The sequence below is a fragment of the Elaeis guineensis genome, chromosome 8 (assembly GCF_000442705.2).
Source record: "Elaeis guineensis isolate ETL-2024a chromosome 8, EG11, whole genome shotgun sequence".
NCBI classification, from domain to species: domain Eukaryota; kingdom Viridiplantae; phylum Streptophyta; class Magnoliopsida; order Arecales; family Arecaceae; genus Elaeis; species Elaeis guineensis.
The window spans coordinates 14,605,636-14,632,130 of record NC_026000.2 but is presented as its reverse complement, the minus strand read 5'-3'; the positions used below and the strand labels follow the sequence as shown (position 1 = coordinate 14,632,130).

The 26,495-nt window shown below is 38.3% G+C and overlaps 3 protein-coding genes across 6 annotated transcripts; 2 read left to right on the top strand and 1 right to left on the bottom strand.

Moving 5' to 3' along the window:
• The first annotated feature begins 1,295 nt into the window (after nucleotides 1-1,295).
• Nucleotides 1,296-9,922, top strand: LOC105050212 (CDK5RAP3 protein homolog). 2 transcript variants are annotated; one of them, XM_010930144.3, is made up of 10 exons: nucleotides 1,296-1,453; nucleotides 1,576-1,710; nucleotides 5,317-5,411; nucleotides 5,500-5,594; nucleotides 5,685-5,820; nucleotides 5,958-6,107; nucleotides 6,263-6,835; nucleotides 8,233-8,441; nucleotides 8,679-8,811; nucleotides 9,604-9,922. In XM_010930144.3, the coding sequence occupies exons 1-10, from the start codon at nucleotides 1,393-1,395 to the stop codon at nucleotides 9,733-9,735; spliced, it is 1,719 nt and encodes a 572-aa protein (XP_010928446.1). In that variant the 5' UTR covers nucleotides 1,296-1,392; the 3' UTR covers nucleotides 9,736-9,922. The 2 variants fall into 2 exon arrangements, with proteins under 2 accessions (XP_010928446.1, XP_010928445.1); XM_010930143.3 differs by having other exon boundaries at nucleotides 6,260-6,835.
• Nucleotides 9,923-12,755: 2,833 nt separating this feature from the next.
• On the top strand, nucleotides 12,756-17,977 carry LOC105050211 (uncharacterized). Of its 2 annotated transcripts, XR_012133822.1 has the most exons (5): nucleotides 12,756-13,349; nucleotides 13,472-14,014; nucleotides 16,740-16,805; nucleotides 17,323-17,541; nucleotides 17,676-17,977. XR_012133822.1 is itself a non-coding variant. In XM_010930142.4 (4 exons), the coding sequence occupies exons 1-4, from the start codon at nucleotides 13,257-13,259 to the stop codon at nucleotides 17,380-17,382; spliced, it is 762 nt and encodes a 253-aa protein (XP_010928444.1). In that variant the 5' UTR covers nucleotides 12,756-13,256; the 3' UTR covers nucleotides 17,383-17,977. The 2 variants fall into 2 exon arrangements, 1 of the variants encoding a protein (XP_010928444.1); XM_010930142.4 differs by having other exon boundaries at nucleotides 17,323-17,977.
• A 787-nt stretch (nucleotides 17,978-18,764) lies between these two features.
• On the bottom strand, nucleotides 18,765-26,235 carry LOC105050210 (squamosa promoter-binding-like protein 14). Of its 2 annotated transcripts, none has more exons than XM_073242385.1 (3): nucleotides 25,395-26,235; nucleotides 19,680-19,816; nucleotides 18,765-19,557 (listed from the first exon to the last, which is right to left on the bottom strand). In XM_073242385.1, exons 1-3 carry the CDS (start codon nucleotides 25,787-25,789, stop codon nucleotides 18,962-18,964), a joined length of 1,128 nt encoding a protein of 375 aa, XP_073098486.1. In that variant the 5' UTR covers nucleotides 25,790-26,235; the 3' UTR covers nucleotides 18,765-18,961. The 2 variants fall into 2 exon arrangements, with proteins under 2 accessions (XP_073098486.1, XP_010928443.3); XM_010930141.4 differs by having other exon boundaries at nucleotides 18,765-19,560; nucleotides 25,395-26,215.
• Nucleotides 26,236-26,495: the final 260 nt, after the last annotated feature.

The following is a 26,495-nucleotide window of genomic DNA, read 5'->3' as shown; positions in this document are numbered from 1 at the left end:
ATGATATTTTTTATTTGAATTAAAGTTAAAATTTTTATTTTTTTATAATTTCAATTTATAATTTTTATTTTTTTTCACATTTTTTCCCTTTTTTTCACTTTTTTATGGCATTTTTTTCTTTTAGTTTTTTGAATTCAAATTAAAATTTTAATTTTTTTTTAATTTAAAATTTTAATTTTAATTTTTTTTCTATTTTTACCATTTTTTTCTATTTTTATTAATTTTTTAGGTATTTTTTCATTTGTTTGGAATATTTTTTAAATAAATTAATTTGAAATGGGAAAGTAATTTGAAATGATGTTTTTTTATTTTAATTAAAATTAAAAATTTTATTTTTTTAATTTTAAAATTATAATTTTTATTTTTTTTCTTTTTTTTTAATTTTTTCCTTTTTTTTTGTATTTTTTTAAGTTTTTATTTTTTTGACATATTTTTAAAAAAAAATTAATTTCAAATATGGAAAGTAATTTGAAATGATGTTTTTTATTTGAATTAAAATTAAAATTTTTATTTTTTTAATTTAAAATTATAATTTTTATTTTTTTCTCATTTTTTTCTTTTTATGATATTTTTTATTTTTTTATTTTTTAACATTTTTTTGGGATATTTTTTTAAAAAATTAAATTTAAATAAATAAAATAATTTAAAATTATTTTTTATTTGAATTAAAATTAAAATTTTTATTCTTTAAAATTCATTCAAAATTTTAATTTTTATTTAAATTAAAATTAAAATTTTTATTTTTTTAAAATTTAGAATTATAATTTCTATTTCTTTTCAATTCTTTTTTTATGGTATTTTTAATTTTTTTTACACCAATTTTTTTCAGATATTTTTTTAAAATGATAATTTGAAATGGGGATACTAATTTGAAATGATAATTTTTATTTTTATCAAAATTATAATTTTTATTTTTTATAAATTTATAAATTTAATTTTTTATTTTTTTTATTATTTTTATTTTTTTCTTTTTTTGAGAGAAAAATTAAAATTATCAAATAATATGATGTTTTTAAAGATATCATTTGGAACAATATTTTTAAAAATATCATTTCAAATGGTATTTTAAAAAATACCATTTGATTTGATAATTTTATTTTATATTTTTTTCATCATCTATTTGAAAAATGAGGAAAAAAGTGAATGATGTGGCGATCATAAAACCTGATTTAAAATGACATTTTATTTTTTTTATATCAATTCGATAAATAAATTAAAAATTAAATTATTTTTATAAATAATTTTTTTTAAAATTAATTAGATAAAGCACTCCCTTTTTAGGTATCTGGTGCAGGCAGTTCTTTCTTTTTCTTTTCTTTTTGTATTTATTTATAATAGGTTTAGAGAGTTGAACGCGTGCGCCGTGGGAAGAGGGTGGAGCTCTGCGAAGGCATGCAAGACCCTGCGGATATCCGAAACCTCCCCATCGACATCGCCTTCGCTCGTCTCGGAGGTTTGGACTCCATTTCTATTTCCCTTTTCTTTTATGTTTTTTAAATAGAAATCTGGAACGCTTTTCTGTCGATTTTTCCTTAGTGATTGATTCCGTTCTGTATTCTTTTGTTTGGGGGAAAGAATGGCTGGTGGATCGGAAGAAGATCCCACAGGATTGGAGGAAGCGGTTGAGCTCGATCAGATCTCGGATCTCGTCTGCCTTCATGTCGCTGCCCAGGGATCTCGATCCCTTCCTCCAAACCCTAGATCCCGAAGGTAATTCCTTTCTGATCTAGAGCTGATATTTATTTACTTTTTATTGATGATTTGATCAATTTCATAGGCTAACAGTAGCGGTTTTTGAAGATGGCATGTGATGCCGTAGCTTGAAAACTTAATCAGTCCTGTATGGGGTGCGGAGTTACTGTTAAGTTCGGGATCGACACTTATAGTGCCGGCAAGAAGACCTTTGTGTAATGAAATAAATACATGGTGTTTGGAAGAAGCAATGATAAGATAGTTAAAATGAGATTAAGAAATCTTGGCGGATGTATCAATACTATTTTTTTGTAAGATCCTAATGAACATCAGTTCACACCTATTTCTAGATCAGTGCAATATGCCTTGGCCGAAATGAAACCATTGTTTGAATTAAAGTTGACCAGAACTTCAGAATTATGCTAGACTTTGGCCAATTTTGCTTTGTCTCAGCAAAAACTGATGTGTTCTTGTTGAAATTGACACACATGTCTGGGTTTGTATATGTATCAATATGTGTGTGTGTGCGTGTGTGTGTGTGTGTGAAACCATTGTTTGAATTGAAGTTGACCAGAACTTCAGAATTATGCTAGACTTTGGCCAATTTTGCTTTGTCTCCGCAAAAACTGATGTGTTCTTGTTGAAATGAACACACACACACACACATGTCTGGGTTTGTATATCTATCAGTATGTGTTTGTGTGTGTGAGAGATCATTATCTATACCTTTAAACTAAATTTGTTCATAGAATTCTATTTGAATTTTGCATGTTTTTGGTGGTGGTGGTGGTTGTTATTTTAGAGTTTTCAGAAGGTTTTAGACAGCATGATATACAAAATGTTTATTAAAATCCACAGTATCATAGAATCTAATATGTTGTAATTTGAATTGTTTTTCTTTTTTGATTTCTCCCTCTTTTTTTAAATTTTTGAACAATGATTTACCCAAACTGGCTCAGTTGCAGTTGAAACCATTTTGAATTGCTGAAACTGAATGTAATTTGGCTTGACTGACTATAATTAAGTTTTTGAACATTGGGTCATTTTTCTTACTGAATTGTAGCCTCGTTCCTGTTCCTTGCTTTTGTTTGAATAATGAGCAACATAAAACTTATTCTTCCTAGGGGTGGCTATCGGGTTGGGTCGGATATAAACGGATCGGGTCATATGCAGGTTGAGCCAAAAAATCTTCAATCTGAATCCGATCTATTTATTAAATGGGTCAGATTTTGAAATTCGAACCTGTCCCAGTTAATAAACAGGTTATCTGATCCGACCTGTGTAACCTGTTTACACAGTAACCCATATATAAAAAAAAATAAAAGGAAAAAGAAACAAAGAGAGATCGGAAACGGCGAAGAAGGATCATGCCGCAAGCGCAGATCAGCACCCTAGTGGCCACGAAGCCGTAGACCGCCTCCACCCAGGGCTCGACCACCAAGTACTTGGAGGTGATCGCCACGAAGACGCCGATGAGGCCGTTGCAGACCGATCATGACTGTGGATGGAGCCCATCGGATCGAGCGATGATGGCAGTACGGCCGACGGCGGGATCTTCTGGCAGTGGATGAAGCCCGATCGGGTTGTTAAGTGGTCCTCACCTTCACCGCGATCTTGTTCTGGCGGATCAAAACCCAGACAACCACGAAGCCACAGATCACCGCCGCCCAAGGCTCCACCTAGCACCTAGAGATGATCGCTGCAAAGACGCCGAGGAAGCCATCGCAGTCCAATCACGGCCGTGGATGAAGCTAATCGGGCCGAGGGATGATGGCGGTGCGGCCGATGGCAGACCACTGCAGTCTAGCCATGGATGGAGCCGATCGGGCTGAGGGATGATGGCAGTGCAGCCGATGGTGGACCATTGGTTGTGGATGGAGCTGATCGAGCTCTTTCTGGCGGTCAACAATGGCGGAAACTAGTGCGAGTGGCCGATGGGAGCGAACGGTGGAGCGAGCAGCTGTGGGGGCGGTGCAGGCGTTGCGGGGGCGATGGCGTGGAGGAACTCATGAACCTTGGCGTGCCAACATGGAAGAGGGAGGCGACAGAGGGTGAGGCGGTGAGAAATATTTAGGGCTTTTTGGGGAAGAAGAAGAGGAAAAAGGGAAAGTGGGGCGAGTTCCGTGACTTCCGTCACTCGGTGGGTGGGCTGCTCAAATTTCATGAATCACAGCTGCGGGAATGCATCAAAATTGAAACAGACCGCCCAAATTTTACCAAAGTCCAAATATTTTAAATAAAAAATATAAACGGGTTAAACAGGTTGGGCAGGTTGAGAAATTTAAATCCAAATCCGATCTGTTTAATAAATGGGTTAAACAGGTCGATCCATTTACAACCTGAACCTATTTAAACCAAACCCAAACCTATTTAAGATGGGTCAAACGCCGGTCGGGTTGGCAGGTCGGGTTATATTTTGCCACCCCTAATTCTTCCTTTCAAATGTTATTCATACTTTGTTATATTTGTAGCTGAATGAAGAAGCCTTTTGTGACTAGGTTTATGATATATGTTTAGTGTAATAAAATCTAATGCAGAGTGTAGGGATCAGAGGTTGAAAATTGTTTCTTCTACTATCCTAATTAGTTGTTTGTTGCCTTTAAGCTAGTTGATGAACTGATATTGCTAGGTAGATGGTGTTAATAAGGAGCTATTTTGCTGATGTTGAATAGGTGAATTTCTCTATTATGTATTTGATGGACGTAAAAAGGGTATGTTGCTATAAATATCCTCAAGGTGCGACCTAGTTTTCTATGTTAGGTTCTGAACAAGGTCGGATGGAGATACTCTTCTAGTGAGTTTTGCGAGAAGGTTTGGCATGTTGCTTCCTTGCATATGAAACTTGTGCAATGGCTACTTGTGTGGATGGGTATCTATGCTCTTTTTACTTGAGCTAGATGTTGGATGTTGCCGTCTTTTGAGTTCTTTGGGTGCTTTTTCTCCTTAGTATTTCTTACATTGGGGGGCAATACTTTGCTGGAAGACAAGATATGGAATGCATTTTTTCAAGCCTTCCTTTTAAGAGTCCTTCTGGGAGTCTTATATCTGACAGTCTTAGTAGAAAATGTAGATTTGTGAGGAAACTGAGCATTGATTACACGTGTATCATTCCAAGACTGGAACTTCTTAACCTTCCCTGGGAGATTTTTTTATTTTTCAGCCGTGTTCATCACATCATTATTTCTGGCTATGGATAGAGGATTAACATGTTTGGCACCACCAGATGGCATGTGTCTGGATATGTGGATAGAGGGATACCAGAGTTTATGAGGACAGAATTTGATATTATGATAAATTTCTTAACAAATGTGGGTGACACAGTCTTGTGGGATGCATGGCAATCATACCTTGTGATTTTCTTGTTAGCTCTGGTGCATTGAGGAACTTCCTACTTGTGTTTTCTTTTGCTTTATTCAGGACATTCTTTTCAATACCATTGCCTCTGTTATTTTATAGCTGGGTTTCCTCTATTCTTCTCTCATTTTTTTTTGCTTGAAATATATGTCAACTGTTTTTCCCAGAAAATCTTTTAAAATATGTGATCATCTAATCTTGTCGATTTTGCGCTATTTATTATAAATTTCTTAAACTTCTTTTCTCTAAATGCCTGCATTCTATTTTCAGTTGTTGGGTACATGGAAGCAAAGAAAATATACAATATTCTTTTGAACTCAACTACAGAAAGTCGTAATATTTTTGGACGCTTATCAGGTTCTGCTGTAAGACCACTAAAACCAGAAATCCACTTTTTGATCCAGTTTTTCCAGCTCTTTTGGTAATCTTTTTTCATGATTCATCTCATGGCAGGGTGAATGGGAATCCGTAGTGCGCTCCTTTGAGAAGGACCATATCTTTCTTGGAGAGGCTGCTCAGATAATGGTTCAGAATGTTAACTATGAAATGTATGTTTTATTTTCTTGCCACAGTTTGGTAAGCTTGGAGCATAACCAATGCATTATAACTAATTTCACTGATCATCATGCTGGGTGAAGTCCCTACCAGAAAAAGCAGGTGCAGAAGATTCAGCAACAACTAGCAGAACTAGATCGTAAGGAGGCTGATATCAAGAGACATGCTGCCCTCTCTGCAGCTAAATATTCTGAAGCTTGTCAGGAGCTTGGATTGCAGGTATGCATTCCTTAATGGCAGCTTTTGGACATATCTGTCTCGTGTCATCCAATATTACCATGTTCTGCACTTTATAATTGGCTATGTTCTTTGGGTTGTTAAAGATACGTTAAAAAAATTTTATGCTACCTTTGCAGGGGGAAAATGTGAGATTGGAGCTTCTGGAGACTGCAAAATCTCTTCCGTCCACATTCAGCAAATTATTGCAAGTCCTTAATAGTGATTCCATTTTAAGGGCCATGGAATATTATACAAACTTTGTCAGAGATGCTCACACAGAGAAAGAGGTATGTTTATAACAACTGAATATTGATTACTTGAATGCTTCACTAATGGGTGACATCTCATATTCCTGTACGCCTTATATATTACAGACTAGTTAACATGCACTTTGTGGTTGGAGGTGTTACACATGATTAATTTTGTGTTGTTGTGACAGCAGAAAAATCCAAGGGATGTGCTACAAAATCTGAGGCACCTTCTTGAAAATCCTCCCTCTCTTAGTGTGTCTGTGTCTCCTGAGGTCCAAAATTCTCTGAATGATCTGTCGAAGCCAGACTCGTCTTATCCTGTACCAGGAATGCAGCTACCTGATACTAATCTTGCTACAGACGGTATTGACTGGAACGTTTTGGTAGACGATACCCAGATCGATTGGGATATTGGTGCTGTGGAACAACCTGAAGAATCTGGCAGTGGTATTGGTTCTTATGAAATAATTGATTCTAATAATATAGATTTAAGGGGGTCTGAAAATGGTAATGGCGTGGTAGCTGATCAGATGTCATTAAATAGAATAGAGGGTGTGGCCTCTCGTACTTCTGAGTCAGAAATATGTTGGGATATCATCATTGAAAATCCTCAAGTGGATGCACTGGATGTTCCAGCAGATGCAGGCAAGGAAAGTCAATTATTAGGTCCAACTGAATCCTCACATCATCAAAGTTTAGTGGCAGAAAGAAGCCAATTTCTGGAGACAGAATACAGGAATAAGATACTTGATGATCTGTTCGAGGTATTTTTGTTAGCTTCATATATATTTGGAGAAACACATAGACATCTGTATGCATGCACATGTACATGCACGCATTCATGCATATGCATGCATATACCGATATGTGCAGTACCCACACCAGCATATATGTACATATGTGATGATACATACATAAACTCACTTCATGCATACATATATATGTATAGACATGCTTGTTTTTGTGTAAATATACATATGTATAGATGCTTGGAGATTTCTCCGCATTTTGAAGGAAAGTGTGCGATTAAATTTCTAAGGGATCAACATCACTGTTATTAGGCGTTCATGTATTTGGCTGTTATAGGACTATATGATCCAGAGTATCCTCTATAAAGTGAAGGCATCTGAGCTAATGCTTTTTGACAGTTATAGGACAAACCTTTTCTTTGAAATGTTATTTCATAAGTTGCCACCAAACAGAAAACTGGAGTCAATGATGCAACCCTTCACAAGTTTGAGTTGTTGTTAAATCATATTCATAGACTAAAATAAGATGCTGTTATAGTCGCCAGGTGTCCTACATATCCAAGAAAGAAACTGGGTTTGTCACAAACTTGCCAGTTTTTATCAACAAGGACCCTTAGACCCTAATGATGGGAGTATGGATCATGCTTTTGATAGAGTATGCAGAATTCCTACCAATTCCAAGTGTATTTGACTTGATATCGGAATGCAGAATTTCTCATGATTCTATGCTATCATCAAGTTGAGGGACAAACCATAACAAGTCTGCTTTTCATTTCAACTCTTAACTTTTGACCCTACTGTCGATAAGGTTTTCATAGCCTTCAACCTTTCTTATATTTGTTACTTAGTGACTTTATGATTAGTTTTCCGCATCCTTCAAGAAACTCCTGCAAAATCTAGTCAATATTCTCCTGAACCATATGTTGATATCATCAACCAATGTAACATATACCAAGATCTACCTGAACATCTTTTATTTATTTATAGTCATTTATTTGGTGAATATAAGTTACTTATTTTAAGCTCTTGTGACTGTATGTGTTGTTCATGCTGTCTCTAGATCAATTTATGATTCTTCTTATACGATGTCTGGGAGATGCCATTTCTTGTTAGTTATTGTCAACTTCCCCAAAATCTATGCAAAAACTAAGTTAATGATTCTTGCTAAAAGTTTCCCTCTTGTTGAGCAAGTACTTTCCTGATAATTGATTTGTATCATTTTGTTTGTCTTCAATCGCTGTTCTCATTGTTCATATTTAATTTATATCGGTTCACCCGATGGCCGCTTATCTTGTAGATAATTGTAGTGTCTTTTGTATGGTGTTGTCCTTCAAACTATTGGGTCATTGGTTTTACGTTATTTTGCTGCCACCAGAGGGCAATCTCTAATGTATTATGTGCCTTTTCATCAGATCAAATCATTTTTGAATCAGCGGTTAGTGGAGACGAGGAGTGAAGAGACTTCCTCCTTACAGCATCAAGTTCAGGCAGTTGCTCCTTTTGTGCTGCAACAGTATGCTCCTGATGCAGTACAGGCAATGCTAGCAGAGATATCTTTGGCCATTTCAATGCTTACAAATCGGAAAACACGCGACTTGATTATGATTCTCAACTCCAAAAGGTAAATAGTTGATGATTTTGCTTATTAGGCTCTTTGCCTCGAACATGTTTATCTCTTCTTCTAGGTGTTGTCATCATTACCCACAGTTGCATTTGCCATTTTTGAATACCTTGACATGTTAATCTTTCCATGAAGTCTTTTTCGCATTAGTTATCAAGGACTCCTCCTGAACTTCACCCTGCATTAGATGCAATTTTTAGTCTGGTATCTGACCAATTGCTTCTTTTGGAAAACCAGATTTCTAGACAGATTGGTGTCAACAGTGGAGGAAAAGAAGCATCATGAAGTAAAACTGCGAGAGAGCTTGAATGATTTATCAGTGAGACGCATGGAACTGCACAATGCATTATCATCATCTTGGCCCAAGCAAGTAAGAATTTCCCATTTCTGTGAATATTCATATTTTCCAATATAGTCATTGATTTGTTCGACTAGCAATTTCCCTTAGATGAAAAGGGCATGCCTGTCAACTATTGGTACAAATATATGAACAAACTACAATCATCATCATCATCGGCATCATCCTAACACCACGAGTGAAAGGTTGGTTCTCATTTGGGAGGGTGCAAGAAATGATGCTCCTTGAATATTATCCATCTCAGACATACGCAATATATGCTTTTGCCTGTCATCTGCTAACCTCTGGCATGCTTCAGACTCCGTAGGAAAGTAATGGATCTTTTGCTTCCAGTGATATCAATGATAGAAAGATAAGATGCATGCATATCATATCATTAACTTTGAAAGACAATGCAATTTCATCAATACTTTTGTCATTTTGTTTGAAAGCTTCGCAGCTGTCACAAGTCACTGGTAAGAAATGCATAAGATCATGAGAAGCATGTAGAGTTAGGGGCAGTGAATGTAATTTTAATCATACAGATACAATTGCATCTGGCACATATTTGTAGCCCGATGCGGTTATGCTGCAGTTCATGCTTTAGGTGTTTGGCTTCAGGCTTTAGTCTGTAGAACTGGTGCTTCTTTATCAAAAACCCAACTTTCGAAATACTGATATGAACCCTTGATGTATTTATTTTCTTTTTGGATTCGTAACCTCAGAAGATGGTATGGATAGGAAAAGGTGATTTGGAAATTATTGCTGTAAATATGACTTCTTTCTTTTCTGCTAAAATAATTGGGAAACTTCTTTTCTATCCAGGAAGCAGCAATTGCAAAAACAAGAGAACTGAAGAAGCTGTGCGAGACAACATTATCATCTATGTTTGATGGACGACCAGTCAACATTATTGGAGAAATCAATACATTGCTGAGTGCCAGTCTCAGTTCATAAAGTAGCGAAAGTAGTGAACTATGAGGCAATTAATCATACCACAAAAAGAAATTGCATTTTTGATATATAATGGTTAATGTAGGGAAATTGAAATCGGCTTTTGCACTGGGTTTGTATCGTTCACCGCTAACCAAAATTCCTTATTGGCTTATGCAATTATTCCTCGCCCAGTCGCGAAGCTGTCAAATGTCACGATGCACGGTGGTCAATTCATTACAGCTTGTGTGAGACATTGACAAGTCGAGGCATTTCGGAGGAGATACTGATGATTGTAAGGTTGAGGCATTCTAGGCGTGTTATCTGATCATATATCAGCATTGGGATTCATGGATCCAAAATTTTATAGGATTCATGATTTTCTCCCATACAATTAAAAAAAATTGGATTTGGGTTAAATCTGTATTCAGAAGTAGCCAGGAGTCTGTAAAGTTGCCGGTTTGAATTTCATGTGGTAAAAAAAAAAAAAAAAACGCAGCATGTTATGTTTGGGAATTTGGGCCCATGAATCCAAACAGATCCTACGGAGTTTAGCTGGCTGGTGGGAGATCATCCCTCATTATTAAGATGAAAAAGAGTGGTTTTCTATTTGGGGCTATTTTCATATTCAAAGAACAATGTTGAACTAACAAACTATCCTCCCAATCGAACGAGGTTTCCATCTTATCCCACTCAAATGATATAGGCTTTTTCGTCCTTGCTGATGCAAGTAAGTGTAGTATAAGATATTACATAAGGTTTATCGTCTTCTCTGGAATAAAGGCTGTGTGGCCGGGGGTAGTGGTGGGGCGGCGTGCAGTGGCGAGGGGAAAGTGGTGCCATGAAAAAGGACATGTGAGGGAGAAATTATTAAGTAGATTCATTCTATAACAAAAAATTCATACATCAATTGATTGTTTATTAATTACTATTTATGATGGATCATGATTGGCTGTGAGGTGAAAGGGCCTGGCCAATAATTTCTTCGTTCGAGGGGACTGCTGGCCAAGCAAAATTTTGGTCGCTAGCCATCAGGAGGGCCTGGCCCATCACCCCTGTGCAGAATTTGTCAGGCTGCAACCTTTTCTCTTAGTAAAGGTTGTTTGTAAGAGTAATTCATTATTTTAGCAATTTTGTGTCTAAAAGTTCTATAAACGTGAATACAACAAAATTACTTGAGCATACAATGGATACTCTTCATTATCTCAGCGTGAAGGATTATTATTTGCAACTTACACGCTATGGTGGCTCAGGAATTTCCATTTCTCTTCCAGTGTTCTGGGGCCGTCAAAAATGGAAGAGGGTTACAAATGGCTGCAAGCCTATCCACATTTTCTGGTAGTAGAAGGATAAGGTTGACAGCAAATTGGTCTAATTAAAATAGGAAAGAAAAGGTGATCCAAATCTATACCATTGGATATGTTAGTTGATAAGGTTCACATGGTACAATACCTTCTCTATTGATTCCCCGACTTAGGTTGCCATATATAATTATGAGTTTTTTTTTTTTGGGGGTGATAGAATCTGTCAAATGATAATATCTAAGGAAATCATGTACAAATTATAAAAATCCATAGGGCACAGAATAACACGGAAATCCTTATAACATCAAACCAGACCCAAAATCAACAAACATCTCTATACAACACCACCAAAATCTTGAATTATGAATCAAGAACCATGAAGAATTCAAAGAACAAAGAACAAGAAAGAAAATAAGAACAGGAGAAAAAATCACCCATATAACGACAAAACCGAACTGGAATCAAAATCCATAAATAGAAAACAAGAAAATAGAAAAGTGGGGACGGGTAGCTTATCTCGTCTCCAACGATGGCCACCTCTGCACCTCCTCGTCGTTCTCATCATCGGCTTTGCCGATATTGATGCATAGAGTGATCCAAGGACGCCATGAACAAAGCAGGTACCACGATCATCGTCAGTGCGCTGAAAAACGAGACGAAAGAGAAGGATCCAAGCAACGGGAGAAGGGGTTGGAATTAACATAAGTCGGCACCGAGTTGTTGGGAAATTTATTTAAACGTCAAGAGGGAAGTCTTAATTAAAAATAAATCATAAATTTAGTTAAGTCTTACATCAAAAAATTTAGATAAGTCGGCACATTCAACCGGCTTCACTTTATATACTCACTGTGCCAAGTGAAACTCCTCATATCCATCCATAGAATATCTTGAGTTCTCCGCAACAAAAGTTGGTGCTTCCATGCCTATCTCTAATACTGCTATCAAAGTTAATCTTGAGGTACATCAAAAGAAAGAGCTCCGACGAAATAAAAATTTATTAGGTTGCTGCATGAGCAGGATTGTAGTTCCAGATCTCCATGGACCTTAAGGTAATTTTAGTCAGCTACGCTATCAAGATGAGAGCTCTCTCTAGAGTGAATCTCATCAAGTACCTTTAGGACTCAAATACCAATTATTCCTAAACACTTAGATGTGGTGGGCAAAATTGGCTGTTTGAATACCTATCGCCCTCGTCGCATCGCCCAGATGCTCTGCCTCAGAAACTCTCGAAAAATCTATATTAGAGCCTCAGTCTGGATAGTCAATTAATGCAAAAGCTTGCAAGGTATCCAACATGAAGGCTCAAGGTATCCAACATGTCTAGTCTGCGGATACAGAAAAAAAATGTGCTCGACCGTCTCATCCTCCAGACCATAAGATTGGCAAGCTGACTAGACATCTATGCCTTTGTCTCTCAAGACAAACTTGGTCAGGAGCCAACCACCCTGGATTACCTTTTATGAGAAGCGGCTCACCCTCGGGTGCACATGGGTCCCCTAAATCAACCCAACATCCAGTTGCTTGGTAAGCTCCTCCGATATAGCTAGTAAAGATTGGCCGCCATCGCTCTTGGAGTGTAAGAAGATCTCCAGACTGCTGTGAATGCAAATCACCAAAGGCTGCACACACTCTTCCAGCTACTCTCTTAAAGAAACGGACCATTGCCACTGGGTTCTATTTTTAGCCATCTGGATGGAATATATCATATATCCTCATGGAGTCTACCATCCTGGGGCTAATGAAGGTCGGCCACCTGCTTAAAGGTAGGTTAGCAATCCATGGATCCAGCAAGAGATTCACAGATCAGTCATCCCCCACACCATTTGGAACTATCACATCAAGGGCTCACGCGCCGATCTTTCTCCACGGGAAGGAGAGAATCCAACTAGCCTACATCTCACCATCCCTAGTTATGAACCGTATCTGATTTTCATCATCGTACTCCATAGACTTTCGGGGCCGAGCAAAAACCTCCCAGCGATCGGGGCCTCCCTCTCATGACCAAGGGCTGGATATCAAGATCACCATACCTCAGTGGTTGATACGTAACATTCCATACAAGCAGATACATACCACCCCCTCGAGGGCACCAGCGCCGAAACACCTTTGTTTTCTACTTGGCACCAAATCAAGTTGGCAATCCTGCTTTAGTTTTGTAGGCGAACAGCATTTTATCCTTTGGCGCGATTCTCCTCCCCGCACGGTTCCGGTCTCACGTGCAATCCTCTGTCTCGCACATCAATGGCGGGCACAGACGGCGGTGGAGAGGATGACGACTACATGGGCGATCTCTCCCTCTTCATCCCTCCCGAAGACTCCTGTTCCCAGAAGAAGGTAAACCCTAACCCTTATCCCAACCCGCCAATTTCCGGTGGAAAACCTCGCCACCCAACCACCAAAACCCTATTTTCTCTTGTTGTGAAGTTTTACTAGCCCTAGTTTCCCAAATTCCTCAGAAGTTTGGGCCCAAGATCCAATCGCCGGAGGCCCCGAAGCCGAAGAGGCCGAAGGGTATAAGCTGGCAGGAGCAGCGGAGGCTTGAGAGGGAGCGGAAGCAGCGGGAGGAGGACGAGCGGACGATGGCCGGGCTGGAGGCGGCGATCCCGGAGACGAACGTGGGGTTCAGGATGCTGCGCCAGATGGGGTACACCCCCGGGTCGGTGCTGGGGAAGGGCGGGGCCGGGCCGGCCGAGCCTGTGGGGCTCGAGATCCGGCGGTCCCGGGCTGGGATAGGTGTCATCTCGCCACAGGAGGAAGCAGCGAGGAGCAATAGGGCCACGGCGGAGAGGAAGCGGCGGAGGGAGGAGGAGTTGATGGCGGAGTTTGGATCTCGGCAGAAGACGCAGTGGAGGAGCCGGCGGATCGTTGGGGATTACAGGGAGGCAGAGGCAGCATTGGCGCAGCTGGAGAACAGGGAGGTTGTTGAACCGCCTAAGGAGGATGGAGATGAGGGGAAGAAGCAGGAGGAGGAAGAAGAGGAAGAAGAAATCACTGAAGAGGTAATTTCCTAGCTTTCTTTATATATTTTTAAAAACGTATAGCCAAAAATATGTTATCTACTTATCTTGATGTTTCCCATCCAAGACTTAGAGATCAAATATTATCTTAATTTGTAGTGCTCCAATTAGTTTCACAACTTCAAGATAATTTTTAAGAAGATATCTACTGACACTGAAAATATAGGCAATTAGAGATAACTGAGTGTTGTGTTTATGGATAGCCATCGGGCCGTTTGATTTACTTGGTGATTGCTATCAAGAATGTTCGAGGCAGGGGAACCCAGTTAAGCAACAAATTCTTGATGATGTTGAGCAGACATCAAAGCTGCAATTATGCTGTTTCAAAGATGAAGAAAATGAAAATAGGGAAGTTCGGTGAAGAAGTTAAATTCACTTAAAAAGAATGAGCTGATGTCATTTATGATTGATTTTTGGTTTTGTCCCTTCTATTTTGGAATGCCAAACACAACATAACTATTGACCAACCTCCCTTCCATTTTGGAATACCAGGTACATCATAACTATCGACTAACCTCTAATCATCTGGTTTAATCAGCATAATGATTTTTTAAAGCATTTTGCATAATTGACTTGCAACTAACATGAATATAGAGGTTTTTGAATGCTATCTACGGTTGAGGTTGAATGTGATATAATGTACAGGTCCTTTCAACATTTAATTTAAGTGGTAATGAACTAATTAAATATTGTAACATTCTGATGTGACGTTTTGTACTTTGGTTAATTACTGACAACATCTAAAGGCATCTCCATGCCTTTTTGTCAATACCTGCTGATTCACATGCTTTGCTGTTGAGATATTTTGATATAAAGAGATTAAAATGGTTATTGGGGTCATGAAATTGGACTTGGCTCCTTCGTGGTGTTATCAGAATATATATTGGCACTATGAGTAACAATAGCTTCATATATTACAACTTTTAATATAATGGTTAGGGTCATGAAAATGGATTCAGCTCCTTTATGATGTTATTCCAACACAATGGCACTGTAAATAACAACCATCGCATATATTACAACTGTTAGGATAATGGTTTTGTTGTCCATCAGTTAACTGTACTGTCGGTGCAAAATTTAATATTAAGATATTATTTAGACATTTGAAATTCATCTTGTGCAATATGTTTAAATTACTAATATTCGTAACACATTATTATTATCATAGATCAGTATCTTTAATTAGTTTACACTAATGAGTATTGTACAGTATATTTAAGCAACATTATTTTGAAAAAAGTGAAGATCATACTTTTTTGTTTTGGCCTTAGTACTGACCAATATTCAGTTGTAACAGCCTATAATTGTTTCAGAAAATGGGGTAGATAATTTGTGAACTATTGAATAATCTGAATCATGTTTGAGGTCAATGGATGTTATGTGTCTGATGGCTTCATGTCTATTTAACCTCATGAATACCAGGCATATGATCACCATGGACTTATTAGCATCCATAAAGTTGCTTGGTATGATGTTATTTAGAACCAAAACTGCACCTGTTTTTAAATTCTAAAATGAATGAAAAATAGGTAATGTTCGATCAAGGTGACTCCATGCTTATGTCAAAAGCTAAGAATATCTTTTTTTCAGTTTGGTTATATAGAGGCATCATCATCCTGATTCTCTAAAGTAAAGGAAGATAGAAAAGAGCTAGAAAATTGATGTCTTTGTTTATTTTTGTTATCAACTGCTTTTCTGACGAGATAAACAGGGATAGAGTGCAATTTTACATTTTACAATCTAATTGACTGGGGTAGAACCAGGAATTGCACTTTTTTTTGCCTTTTTTGGGAGGGGGTACCACGGCCCAGGGGTGATAATAAGTAGGAAACAAATTTTTTTTCCTCTTTAATAGATGAACAAAGCAAGTCATCTTTCACAAATAGATTCATGAAATGTCTTAGAAAATGGGACAAAAGTGAGGAATGAGCAAGTTTTTAGGTGGTTTATGTCACTATGCCTTATTTCTATGAAGGGCCAAATCCAGCTTCATGGGCATTATATGAGATTTAGATCTTCTGGGAGGCTGTCATCCCGCCTTTACCAGTTGAAGTGGTTCATAGTGGCTCTTCATGCTTATTTTAACAGGACCTTGTTTGTAATGATTTCAAATGCATAGAGCTCACCATCAAAGCCAATATAAAGTAAGCATCAAAATCTGAATTTATTCCAAAACGTAAGCCTAATCCTATCAGTAGGCATATCTCCAATTTACTGTCACAATTTTTCAGATGAACTAGTTGTAAAATATACAGATAGGATACTGATGGTAGCTTTGTAACACATGAATCCGGTGGACTGGTTAATGATCATGTAGTGTAGTTTAACTAGAGCATGCTTATCACTAGTATTCTATATTAATGCATCGGAGATTGTCAATATATCATCTATCAACCCTGCAATATGCTAAAGAATGGGATGATAATTGATATTGGCATGCTTGGTGTGTATGGAGGATAATAACATGTGTGATTAACACTTTCAGATCTATATCTAATTCTGTAAAATTAAAATGATTTATATAAATCCTTCAACCATCACTGATTTGCCAGTGTCAGTTATGTAAATTCTGTGTATATCTCACAGTATCCTCTTTATTTCTGAAGTTTGATGCTGATTTAATATTTTGCCTTGGAAATTTTGTTGTATTGTTTGGTCTCTGATATTGATTTGCATGCATGCTTGACAAGTTATGGATGCTTTGCAGGATTTGCATGATATATTGATAAAGCTGCGGGATGAACATCATTACTGCCTCTATTGTGGGTGTAAGGTGAGTAGGGCATTTTAAAAGCATTTCTTTTATCAGAATTAGAACTATGCCATCCATGCAGAAGCAAATAATGAGCTGTTCACATTTAAACTGCCGCATCTGGCCTGCCTTTGATGGTAATCTAGTTGCTAATTGGATGGCCATAACTTTTTCTTTTTTTCTTTTATTTCTTGAGACCAGGAGGGTCTAATCCCCACTCGCCACCTGTTCCCACCCCACCCTAACTAGACCAGATCCTAGGCCCGAGCAGACCAAGTCAAAGCTCTCAAAACAGGAGCTCTGTGCGAGGGTCCATACCACTTGGAATTGAACCCTGATCCTCTTGCCCAACGGACAAGAGGGAAGACCATTCGAGCAAGTGCTTGGTGGTATTGATAATAAATTTTAGGGATATTGCATGTCATTTTATGCATAGTTGATGTATGATTTGCTTCACTAAACAGTCAATAATCTAAAACTGTACTATACATTACTGCTTTGTCCTTGATTTTGATTAATCATTCTTCCCCCGTTGCAGTTTGAATCAGCAGAGGCACTTGCAATTGATTGTCCTGGACCCAACGAAGAGGACCACTGAAAGCGAATCTTTTGGCAGTTTGGACTCATATATGTCATGTTGTATGTTCACATCGTATGAGGATGGCTGCATTCTATATGCCAAAAGCAATTCCAAACGGACTGGACTGTTTACAAGGAGAACCCAGAGGATCCGAAGATTGACATGTCAATGCATGAGGTCATCACCCTTAGTAGATCTAAATTCTGTGCTTATTATGTCAGTTGATGTCATAAATTAGATCTCCATACTCACGAGTCATGAAGAAACAGAGGTGATTTAATCTGTGCTTGGATAATGGTGATATATTTTAGGGCTACAAGAAGCCTGATCATCCTTCAGCTGTGGACGTGTGGAAATCATGGCCTCACCAAGCCTTGCAGGGATTCAATTGCTGCTGGAGCACTAATAAAGTCAGGTCCACTTCTTTGAAGGTGGACTTCGAAGAATATTGAGGGAAACAAGCTGAAATATCAATCTCTGTTTACCCATACAGGAGAAGTAATCCAAGAAGTTGTTACATGCTTCTCATTTTTAAAAATGTTTTGCATTAAACAGATACCATTCCGAATTGTCTGCTGCTAGTGGCCTGAGAATGCATTGTTATGCTTTGTTATTTGTTTCGCGGAGAGCTGTCAAATGCAAAATATAGGTGTTCAAAAATAAAATAAAATAAAAACTCTGAAAAAGATTAGGCGGATTTCTTCACTGGGAGATGTTATTGTGGATACATAAAAACATGAGAGATTAAAAAGGAGCGATTTTAAGCTTTTGAATATTTAAGCTACACATGAGGACGATAATTTAGAAGCTACAATATATTTTTGTATTTTGTAAATTTGTTGATTATCTCGTTAATTTTCTAGGCCATGCTAACTATTCGCTCTCTCCTTTTCAATCAATTGAGACCTCGTTTATAAAACTTTCAAACAGATTGATCTTCATATTTTCTCTAATTGGACTTTCAAACAGGTCAAATTCTTTAATCAGATCTTTCTTTTCAAAGTAAACAGTGTACATAAACAATTACTAACATTCTACACAAATGGGGAGTCTTTGTAATATGATATGAAACAGCACAAACGACAAACAAGATCGTCGTGGAAATCCGCAAATGTCTGACGCAAGATGTTATAAATATTCCATGCCATCTGGACAGGTAATATACTGACGGTCAGAGTGAAACATCAAAATTTAGAAATGATGATCATCTCAAGCTTCGTTTGATACCCAATGTTAAATGAGTCAAATGAAGTAAAACCAAATCTGTGACGCAACATTATGCCTACTCTATTTTGAAATATCTAATCCATGATTCCAATGAAAGCGTCAACCATAAAAACAAAATTGATATCACCTACATTATTATCCATATGAAAAAACAACACCACAAAGTCGAAACATTAATCAAAGCCACCTCCAACATACCAGTGCTTTTAGTGGTCTAGGTTCAAAACAGAGCCATGGATGAGTTTAAGATCTAAAAGATCTTACAAAAACCTACCATAGAGATTTTGCCAATGTCATTGACATGTAAAACACTGGGGATAACAAAACGGTCACTGGATCCACAATTTTTGAACATAATAGATCAAACGGTCTACAGAGACCAGTGCATCACATGACCTGAACCGTCGTATGTCCTATCTGAGCCATGGTCCAGGCATTGCCCATTCCCCTGCAGAGCTAACTCAAGTTCACCTGAAAACTGACCACTACCAGCCTCAGTGACAGGTCCTAGTCCTATGCCATGCTGGATTTCATGTGAGCTGCTCCTAGCTCCATGCCCCCTGAGACCCCAAGGACTACTCATGTAATCGTTCGGAACTGACTGAGCTGTTGGGACACCATCAAAACTGCTGCTTGCTGGGATGATTGGAGCTCTGTTTCTGGTAGTGTTGCTGCCCCATGGCGGAGTTGACAGAAGAGAGAGAGCACAGCTGGAGTCCGAGACCCCGGAAAGACACTCACCTGGCGGAACCTCTGCTGTAGAGAAGAGACCCCCTGCTGCAGAACCCTGCAAGTATTGGTGGGGCCCCTGCACCATCACTGCACTAGTTGGAGGGTCTAAGCCCCCCTGCCATTGGTTACCAGGCCCCCGATCACCAGCCCGGACGGTCGGCCACACATCTCTTGCATTATTTGGAAGACGGGGATAGCTGAAGTCCATAAGAAAGCTTCTGAATCTGCTAGGGTCTTCTGCAACAGTGTAGAATTGCATGAAATCGTGGTCTCTTAGAAGAAACAAATGGACAGCATATAAAAGACCTGAAACTTCGAAGAGAAAAAGAGAAAAGAAAAAAAGAAAAAAAATTGACCATGGAAGGAGGTGGCCAGGCGACCATAGCGTGATGATAGAGGCCCCGGAGGTGGCTTCCTTCGCCGCTCATTGTGGCCCGCCAGACGTCTGCGGCAACTGCGTTTTCCTTGATCAAATTCAGGTAGCTGGTGGAACCTGTAGTTGCTCAAGATGTTGAAGTAATCATGAAGGTCATGAATGAAATATTGCTTATATGTAACTATGGCTGGACATTTTATGGGACATATCAGATGCTACATGGTGAACTGAAATAAATCAAAACGAATTATTGGAGCAGATATACTCATCACAGGAGCAAATTAAACCAGCACATATAACCAAAGGCACTTCTTACTGATCAAAGTAAGAAGAGGCATAATTGCAAAACAAGTGCTGATTTCGTAGTCCCATTAGTGGTTTGAGGGACTTCAGCAGGCAGACTCGTTGAACTGTCGGCACCGTCACTTGATACCAACATTGGAAGAGCTTCCTTAGAGCAAGTTAAATATTTTATGCAGATCATAATCTTCTTGATTTTAGTGCCCTTTTAACAATGTTATATTGATACCATGGAACTTTGTGAGCACACATGAATAGGTAAGGTTCAGTGCTTAGTTATAGTGAATGATGCAGACAACCTTCTTCAGACTTCAGTGAAAACTGAGGAACCAGATATGCCTAGCATGATGGTAGTTGCACTTCATGGAAACTTTGGCACGACCGATGCAGGTAACCAAAGAGAGTATCACTTGTAATGGATATAAAAGTTTGATGAGCAAAATTAACAAATGATAGATCCAAAATAGCTTATTGTATAACATGAAGTATTAATTTTGTTGGTGACAACATCATATGGGTTAATGTAGGGTTTTAATAGCGATCAAAGTCACAAGCTGCTGGAATTTTCACGAAGACCACTAATTGATAATTAACTTAAAAAATAAAGGAAAAAATAATTTTCGAGAATCAACTTCTTGTAGGCTATCTAGAAATGTAATTTGAGGCATAACTTAAAGCATGTTCTGATCTTAATAGGTAGGATGACAATGACTCATCCATTCATCAAACAAGAAACAAAGAAATAAATTTATGTTATACTCAGTATAATTTTTTGAAGGTGCCAAAGCAAAAGATAAATTAATGCAGTATAGTTGTGCTAGTGAATCGAACACCATACATGTTCCAAAAGGTTCACATAATTGTCTAGTACACTATGTCATGCTTTACTCGATCACTAATCTAAATAGCGCATGCTATACTGCCCCAAGGAAGGCAGTACAGAAGGGTTCATTCCATAATATTCAGGATGCTCGGCTTCTATGAACAAAGAGTTTGATGTTGGTTCACCAGATATTTCATTACAAGCAATGACTTGTCACCTAAGCCAATTATAGTATACATACACAAACCATAGGCATCTACCTATTGGATGTTTCTCCAATGATTTTGACTTTTCTATAAGTGATGAATACCGAAAAGTAGTCAATAAACCCTATAAGGTGAAGCATCACAACCATGCCACTTGTTAGTGGCTGCAGAAAGATAGTGGTTCTCATCATCAACATTGATTGCACTCAATAACATGGCAATGTGATTCTGTTATTCATCCCTGCATACAATTCTACATACACACACAGTCAAACTTCATCAAAATTCACATACTCATTTTTACTTCTATGCATGAAGAGTTTTGGTACAAATCCATGTAACCTTAATATTTCTAATCAATTGTGTCCTTCTCTTCATCAAAATTAATCATGCTCTATAACTTGGCAATGTGATTTTGTTCGTCACCCTTCTATACAGTTCCACATGCATGCGTGTACACACACAAAGTCGAAATCCATTTAAACTCAAGTATTCCTTCATACTTCTCTGCATGAAGAGTTTTTTATCAAATCCATGCTAACCTTAGTTTTTCAATCAACTGTACCTCCCCTACTCTTCATGAGTGCTAGCTTTGGAAACATCTTTATATTTTTCACTTGATTTTCAACCACCTTCACCCTTTAGGTGTATATATTTTGTTCTTGCTCACAGACTCACAGTTAAATTTTGAAGAAACAGCTCAAAGTCAACATGCTGAAAAGAGTATTATGCTGTTACCCATAACATGACCTACAAAGTGCCACCCAAAATGTATACCTAATTGAAAGAAGGTTCGGTCAGTTGGAATTAGCACTGCAGGTTAAAGTTTGTTACTCACCATGCTTTTGCCTAGGATCCCTCTTAATGACCATGAAGAATACATACAGACATGAGATGCATATTTGACACAATATGGATCATCTTTATGACAAATCTTGGAAAAGCAGGGTACATACAAGAATGAATAAATAGAGATGTTTTTACATATATAATAGCATTTCTATATTATAGTAGGCTATCAAAACAATGTACTCATCATCAGTCATCATTCAAATCGAATTGACCATAATCCATACTCATGCAATAATATCAACATCACAATCTCCAAATTAACTATTTATCTTTGAAACCCCAACATTTCTTGAAACATAAATGAAATAAAGCCCCTCCCACTCATCCCTCGAGATATAAAGGAAATATCTCAGGCTTGTCTAGGATGTATCTGAAGCATTTTTAAATCTCGAAAAATAAAATATTTTAAGAAAGTATTTGACATGTATTCTAGAAGTATTCTACAACTATCAGTATCCTATATGGATATGATACGAACAAGGCTTCCAATTTGAAGTACCTGTGCTTCTACCTTTATAGTCTAACCTTTCCAACCCTAATTGCCATATTCTTCCAATAGCCCTTTTTTACTTCTCCAGCCCTGAATCATGATGAAGGTTTAAGCCTGCTCCCACCTCCTACCCCTTAGTGTGGTCTCAATTAATTCACCACCCAAGCAACGCCATCACCCTAGGACATCCTTGAGTGCTTTTGTTTTTAATACCCATTCAGAAAGCTTTCCTTTTATTTATATTCCCACCAATGCATGCCCCCTGTTATACACCTACTAGCAGAACATGTCAGTATGTTGATGGCATAATGTGTGCCACTGGCATACCAAACTATTTGGACATACTTACGACCGAAATGAACCATTCATGTTTGATCCTCTCTTACAACCAATCAAAACCACAATAATCAATAGCCCTATGGTGATTTAAATCAACATCCCAAGTGGCTGACAACCACAACTAAAAGATTTCCACTATTCTTAATATCAAATTCCTTTCCCATCTTTAAAAATTGGATATGCTTTCATAAACCAATGGAGCACTAAAAAAACTCATATATTTCACATGACTTCACAGAATATAGAACTAAATATGACCAAATTCTTCTTTGGCTTTAGAACTATGGGGAAACCTCCTTTTGTTTAGCTTTCCTCTTTAACGTCCACCAAATTACCTACGATGGTACATACTTCCCACATGTAAAGCTTGTTATTGCATATACTTCATCCATTTATCTAAATATATTTCTGCCAGACGCCTAAGCATAAAAGTAGCTATTCTGGAAATAAAAGTAACTACTCTGGTTGATTTTATGGCATTATGAAGTAAAACAAATTGCTTTTTGAATATATGTAAAAATTATAGAAAAAGAAACACTAAAGAGAATTGGTCCCAAGTAACGAAATTCAATGTCAAAAATCTACAGTCAATGTGAGGTGAATAACTCCCTTTGACTGCATAAGAAATTGATGGTCAATAATGATAACTCAATAACGTAAGTCCATAAATGTTATAAGAGTTCACAATTTGTCATACAACCATCTCTTGCAAGCTGATTTGCCATCTACAGCCTCCATCTCAATTTGTCAGCAGTGATGCGCATTAGCATCCCAAAGTCTTGTAGCAACATCTCTTTGTGGAAGTCATCTGAAAAGATGAGTCTCATCTTTAACCTTCAAATCCACATTAATGAGATCCTTTGTAAGAGAGCATGAACCCCAACTAGTTGACCCTAGTTTTTCAATCTATATAAGTGAAAGTAAAGAAAATGCATTCACACAACATCATTGCACGAACTTATGAATTGAATTCCTCTGAAAGGCTAACTCTCAACTCCCAAAATTTCCCTAGTTGTCTCAAGCTTCAGCATTCATCTGCCTTAGCATCTTTGTCAAACACCAATAACCCGATACGCAATCTTTTAGAAACAGAAAACAGCTCACATCATAAGGACAGAAGAAAAAGCAAACTCAACAAAAGCCACAGAATACAAAACCTATTTCTTCATCAAAACCAAACATACAGCTAGTTCCATGCTACAGTTACACAACAATAACTAATGCAAATATTAGAAAATTCCATTAGACATTACAAATTAGCCTCTGAAAGCATCCATGTTAAACAACCGTGAAAACAAAAACAGCAGAAACATTCTATAACAAAGTCGGACAAAAATAGGAATATCAAATATATAAAAAAATGACTGGTCAAACTCTAATTTCTGAACCACCGAGCTTTAGTTTGGATGGTTCTACCAGTTGCTACTTAAGGCAAGGGGGAGGGACTTGATTCCCAAGTGGCTCAACCCTCCTTTCTGAACCTAGTACCTTGGTTCCACAAGCATTAGGCTTGGTCCGGCTTGCCGCTCGGGTGGAGGGAGGTTGCAGGTATAGGATAGAGGGTAGGGTTAGAACCCTTAACCCCTTCCAGTCTGAAATATATAAATATATAAATATCTATACATACACATATACATATATACATACTTCGCCTGAAGAAGTCAAGCATCATCGATCAGAAGCATGAAAATTGCATCCCATGAAATGTATATAAACAAACTACTCTAATCACATCTACAGCGATAGGAATATCACAACAAAAGAATAAGAAAGAGACAAAATTCTAGCAGCCAAAACCTTGAACACTCAAATATCAACAGCAGAAACATAATTAATCATATAAGTTTCAATGACAATTAGACGTACCAAAGTGGAAGAAGTGTATCGATTTTTCTACCAGAAATCTAACCTCCTTTTAAAACGCAGCAATGGATACAAACTCAAAATACCTACATCACTGACGATTTGACATACCAGACAGCGCACACCACCCAATGTGAAATCAAGTTTAAAACAGAGCCCTTAACTATAAACAGTAAAGAGGCCATCTACTTGCAGCAATAAGAAGAGAGGCGTAAACCTAACTACAACAGTCCAACACACCAAACAAACCTTACAGTTTGACAATTAGGGGAAAAAAAATTTAATAGAACTCCCCATCCCATGAACAATAAAAACCTTGACATTAAATCAAGAAGAGAGACCTAACTAAAGCACAAATTTTTGGCTAATCCAAAATAAGAAAAACAAATCGATAGTCAAAAACAAACCTACAAATTTTTTCTTCAAGCAAACATGAGAACAAAAAAAATATACAAAATGGACACAAAAATTCCTTTTTTAAATAAAACAAATAAAACGCCATCATCGATGGAGAAAAAAAAAAAAACATACCAAGCAAAGTCTAAAAGTTTTCATCATCAAATCTAAGTCCATGAGAAATCGCCCAATCCAATGGGGGGAAAAAAAAGCCAACCATCCAGAACCACAAATCTCCTAGTAGCGGTCACAATCATGAACACATCCACCAGTCCACCTACACTTTTGACAAATCTCGACCTCAAAAGGGGGAAAATCCAAAAAGACCACTGCTTTTCTCCTCCCAAGCCACCCAAAGCCCCGAGAAGCCCCTAAATAGAACAAGAAGTCAAGAACCCAAGAATCCAACATCAAAGAAACAGATACCTGCTGCACTGCTGGCAGAACCTCTGCTCGAGCCCTCCCACGATGACCTTGGGAGCCTTGGAGTGCATCCCGCACACCTTGTGCCGGCAGTAGTAGGCCTTGGCCCCCGTCAGATCCGCCTTGCACCCCTCCACCTGGCACCTGGGCGGCCCCTGCCCCCCCTGCACCGCCCCCTTCCCCTTCTTCGCCGGCGGCGGTGGTGGCGCCGCCGGTTCTGGGGCCTTGGATGATGATGAGGAGGAGGAGCTCCCCCCACCACCGCCGCCCCCGCCGGCGGCGGCGGCGGCGGCGGCCCCGTCCTCAAAGTAGATCTTTTTGCCAAACTTGAGCCCGTGGAGGGAGTCGCCCGGACCGCCCGCCCGGGAGACCACCGGAGAGCTCGATCCCGACTTCATTTCTGGACACCTCTCTACAGCCCCTCCATGGACTCTGTGAGACAGGGGAGGGGCCAGAGAGGGAGGTGGGTTTCTTTAAAACAACAAGGTAGGGGAAAAAAAAAAAAAAAGGAAGGTGGGTTCCTTTAGGCCGCTGCTCCTCGCCCTGTGCCGCACTATTTTACTAGCATAAAGCCGACACCTGCCATCTGGGCCATGCCATATTGGGCATAGTACTTTTCTCAGAGGGGTGGGGGAGGGGAAGAGGTAATAGTGGAACATACTTCAAATATTTTAAAAATATATTCTTTCAATAGACGGTAAAGTTTAAGGGCATAACAGTACACCACACATCACTTCCGTTGCCAAGTCTCTCAGATTCTGGGTTTTATTTTATAGGGGTGGTGGTACAGACTCACACTGTAACATAGATTGTGGGATTTTTATATTTTCCAGTGATAAGGTTATGGAACCTTTTTTTAGGGAACTATTCGCACCTCAATAGGCTTCTTCTCTCCCCTTTCTTCCATTTTATAAATAAAAACATCATCTTGAACTTGAGGTGCTTTTGATTTTGGTATGGGATGATACGAGGCATTTGCTTTAGGATTGAGTGGTTCTCTCTTTTTCTCGCTTGGGTGGGGTTGTGTGTGGCAGTCTTGGGAATGTAGCTTCTGTTAGATATATCTGCTCTGCCTTGACAAGATGGGGCTTTCTTAGAAAGCTT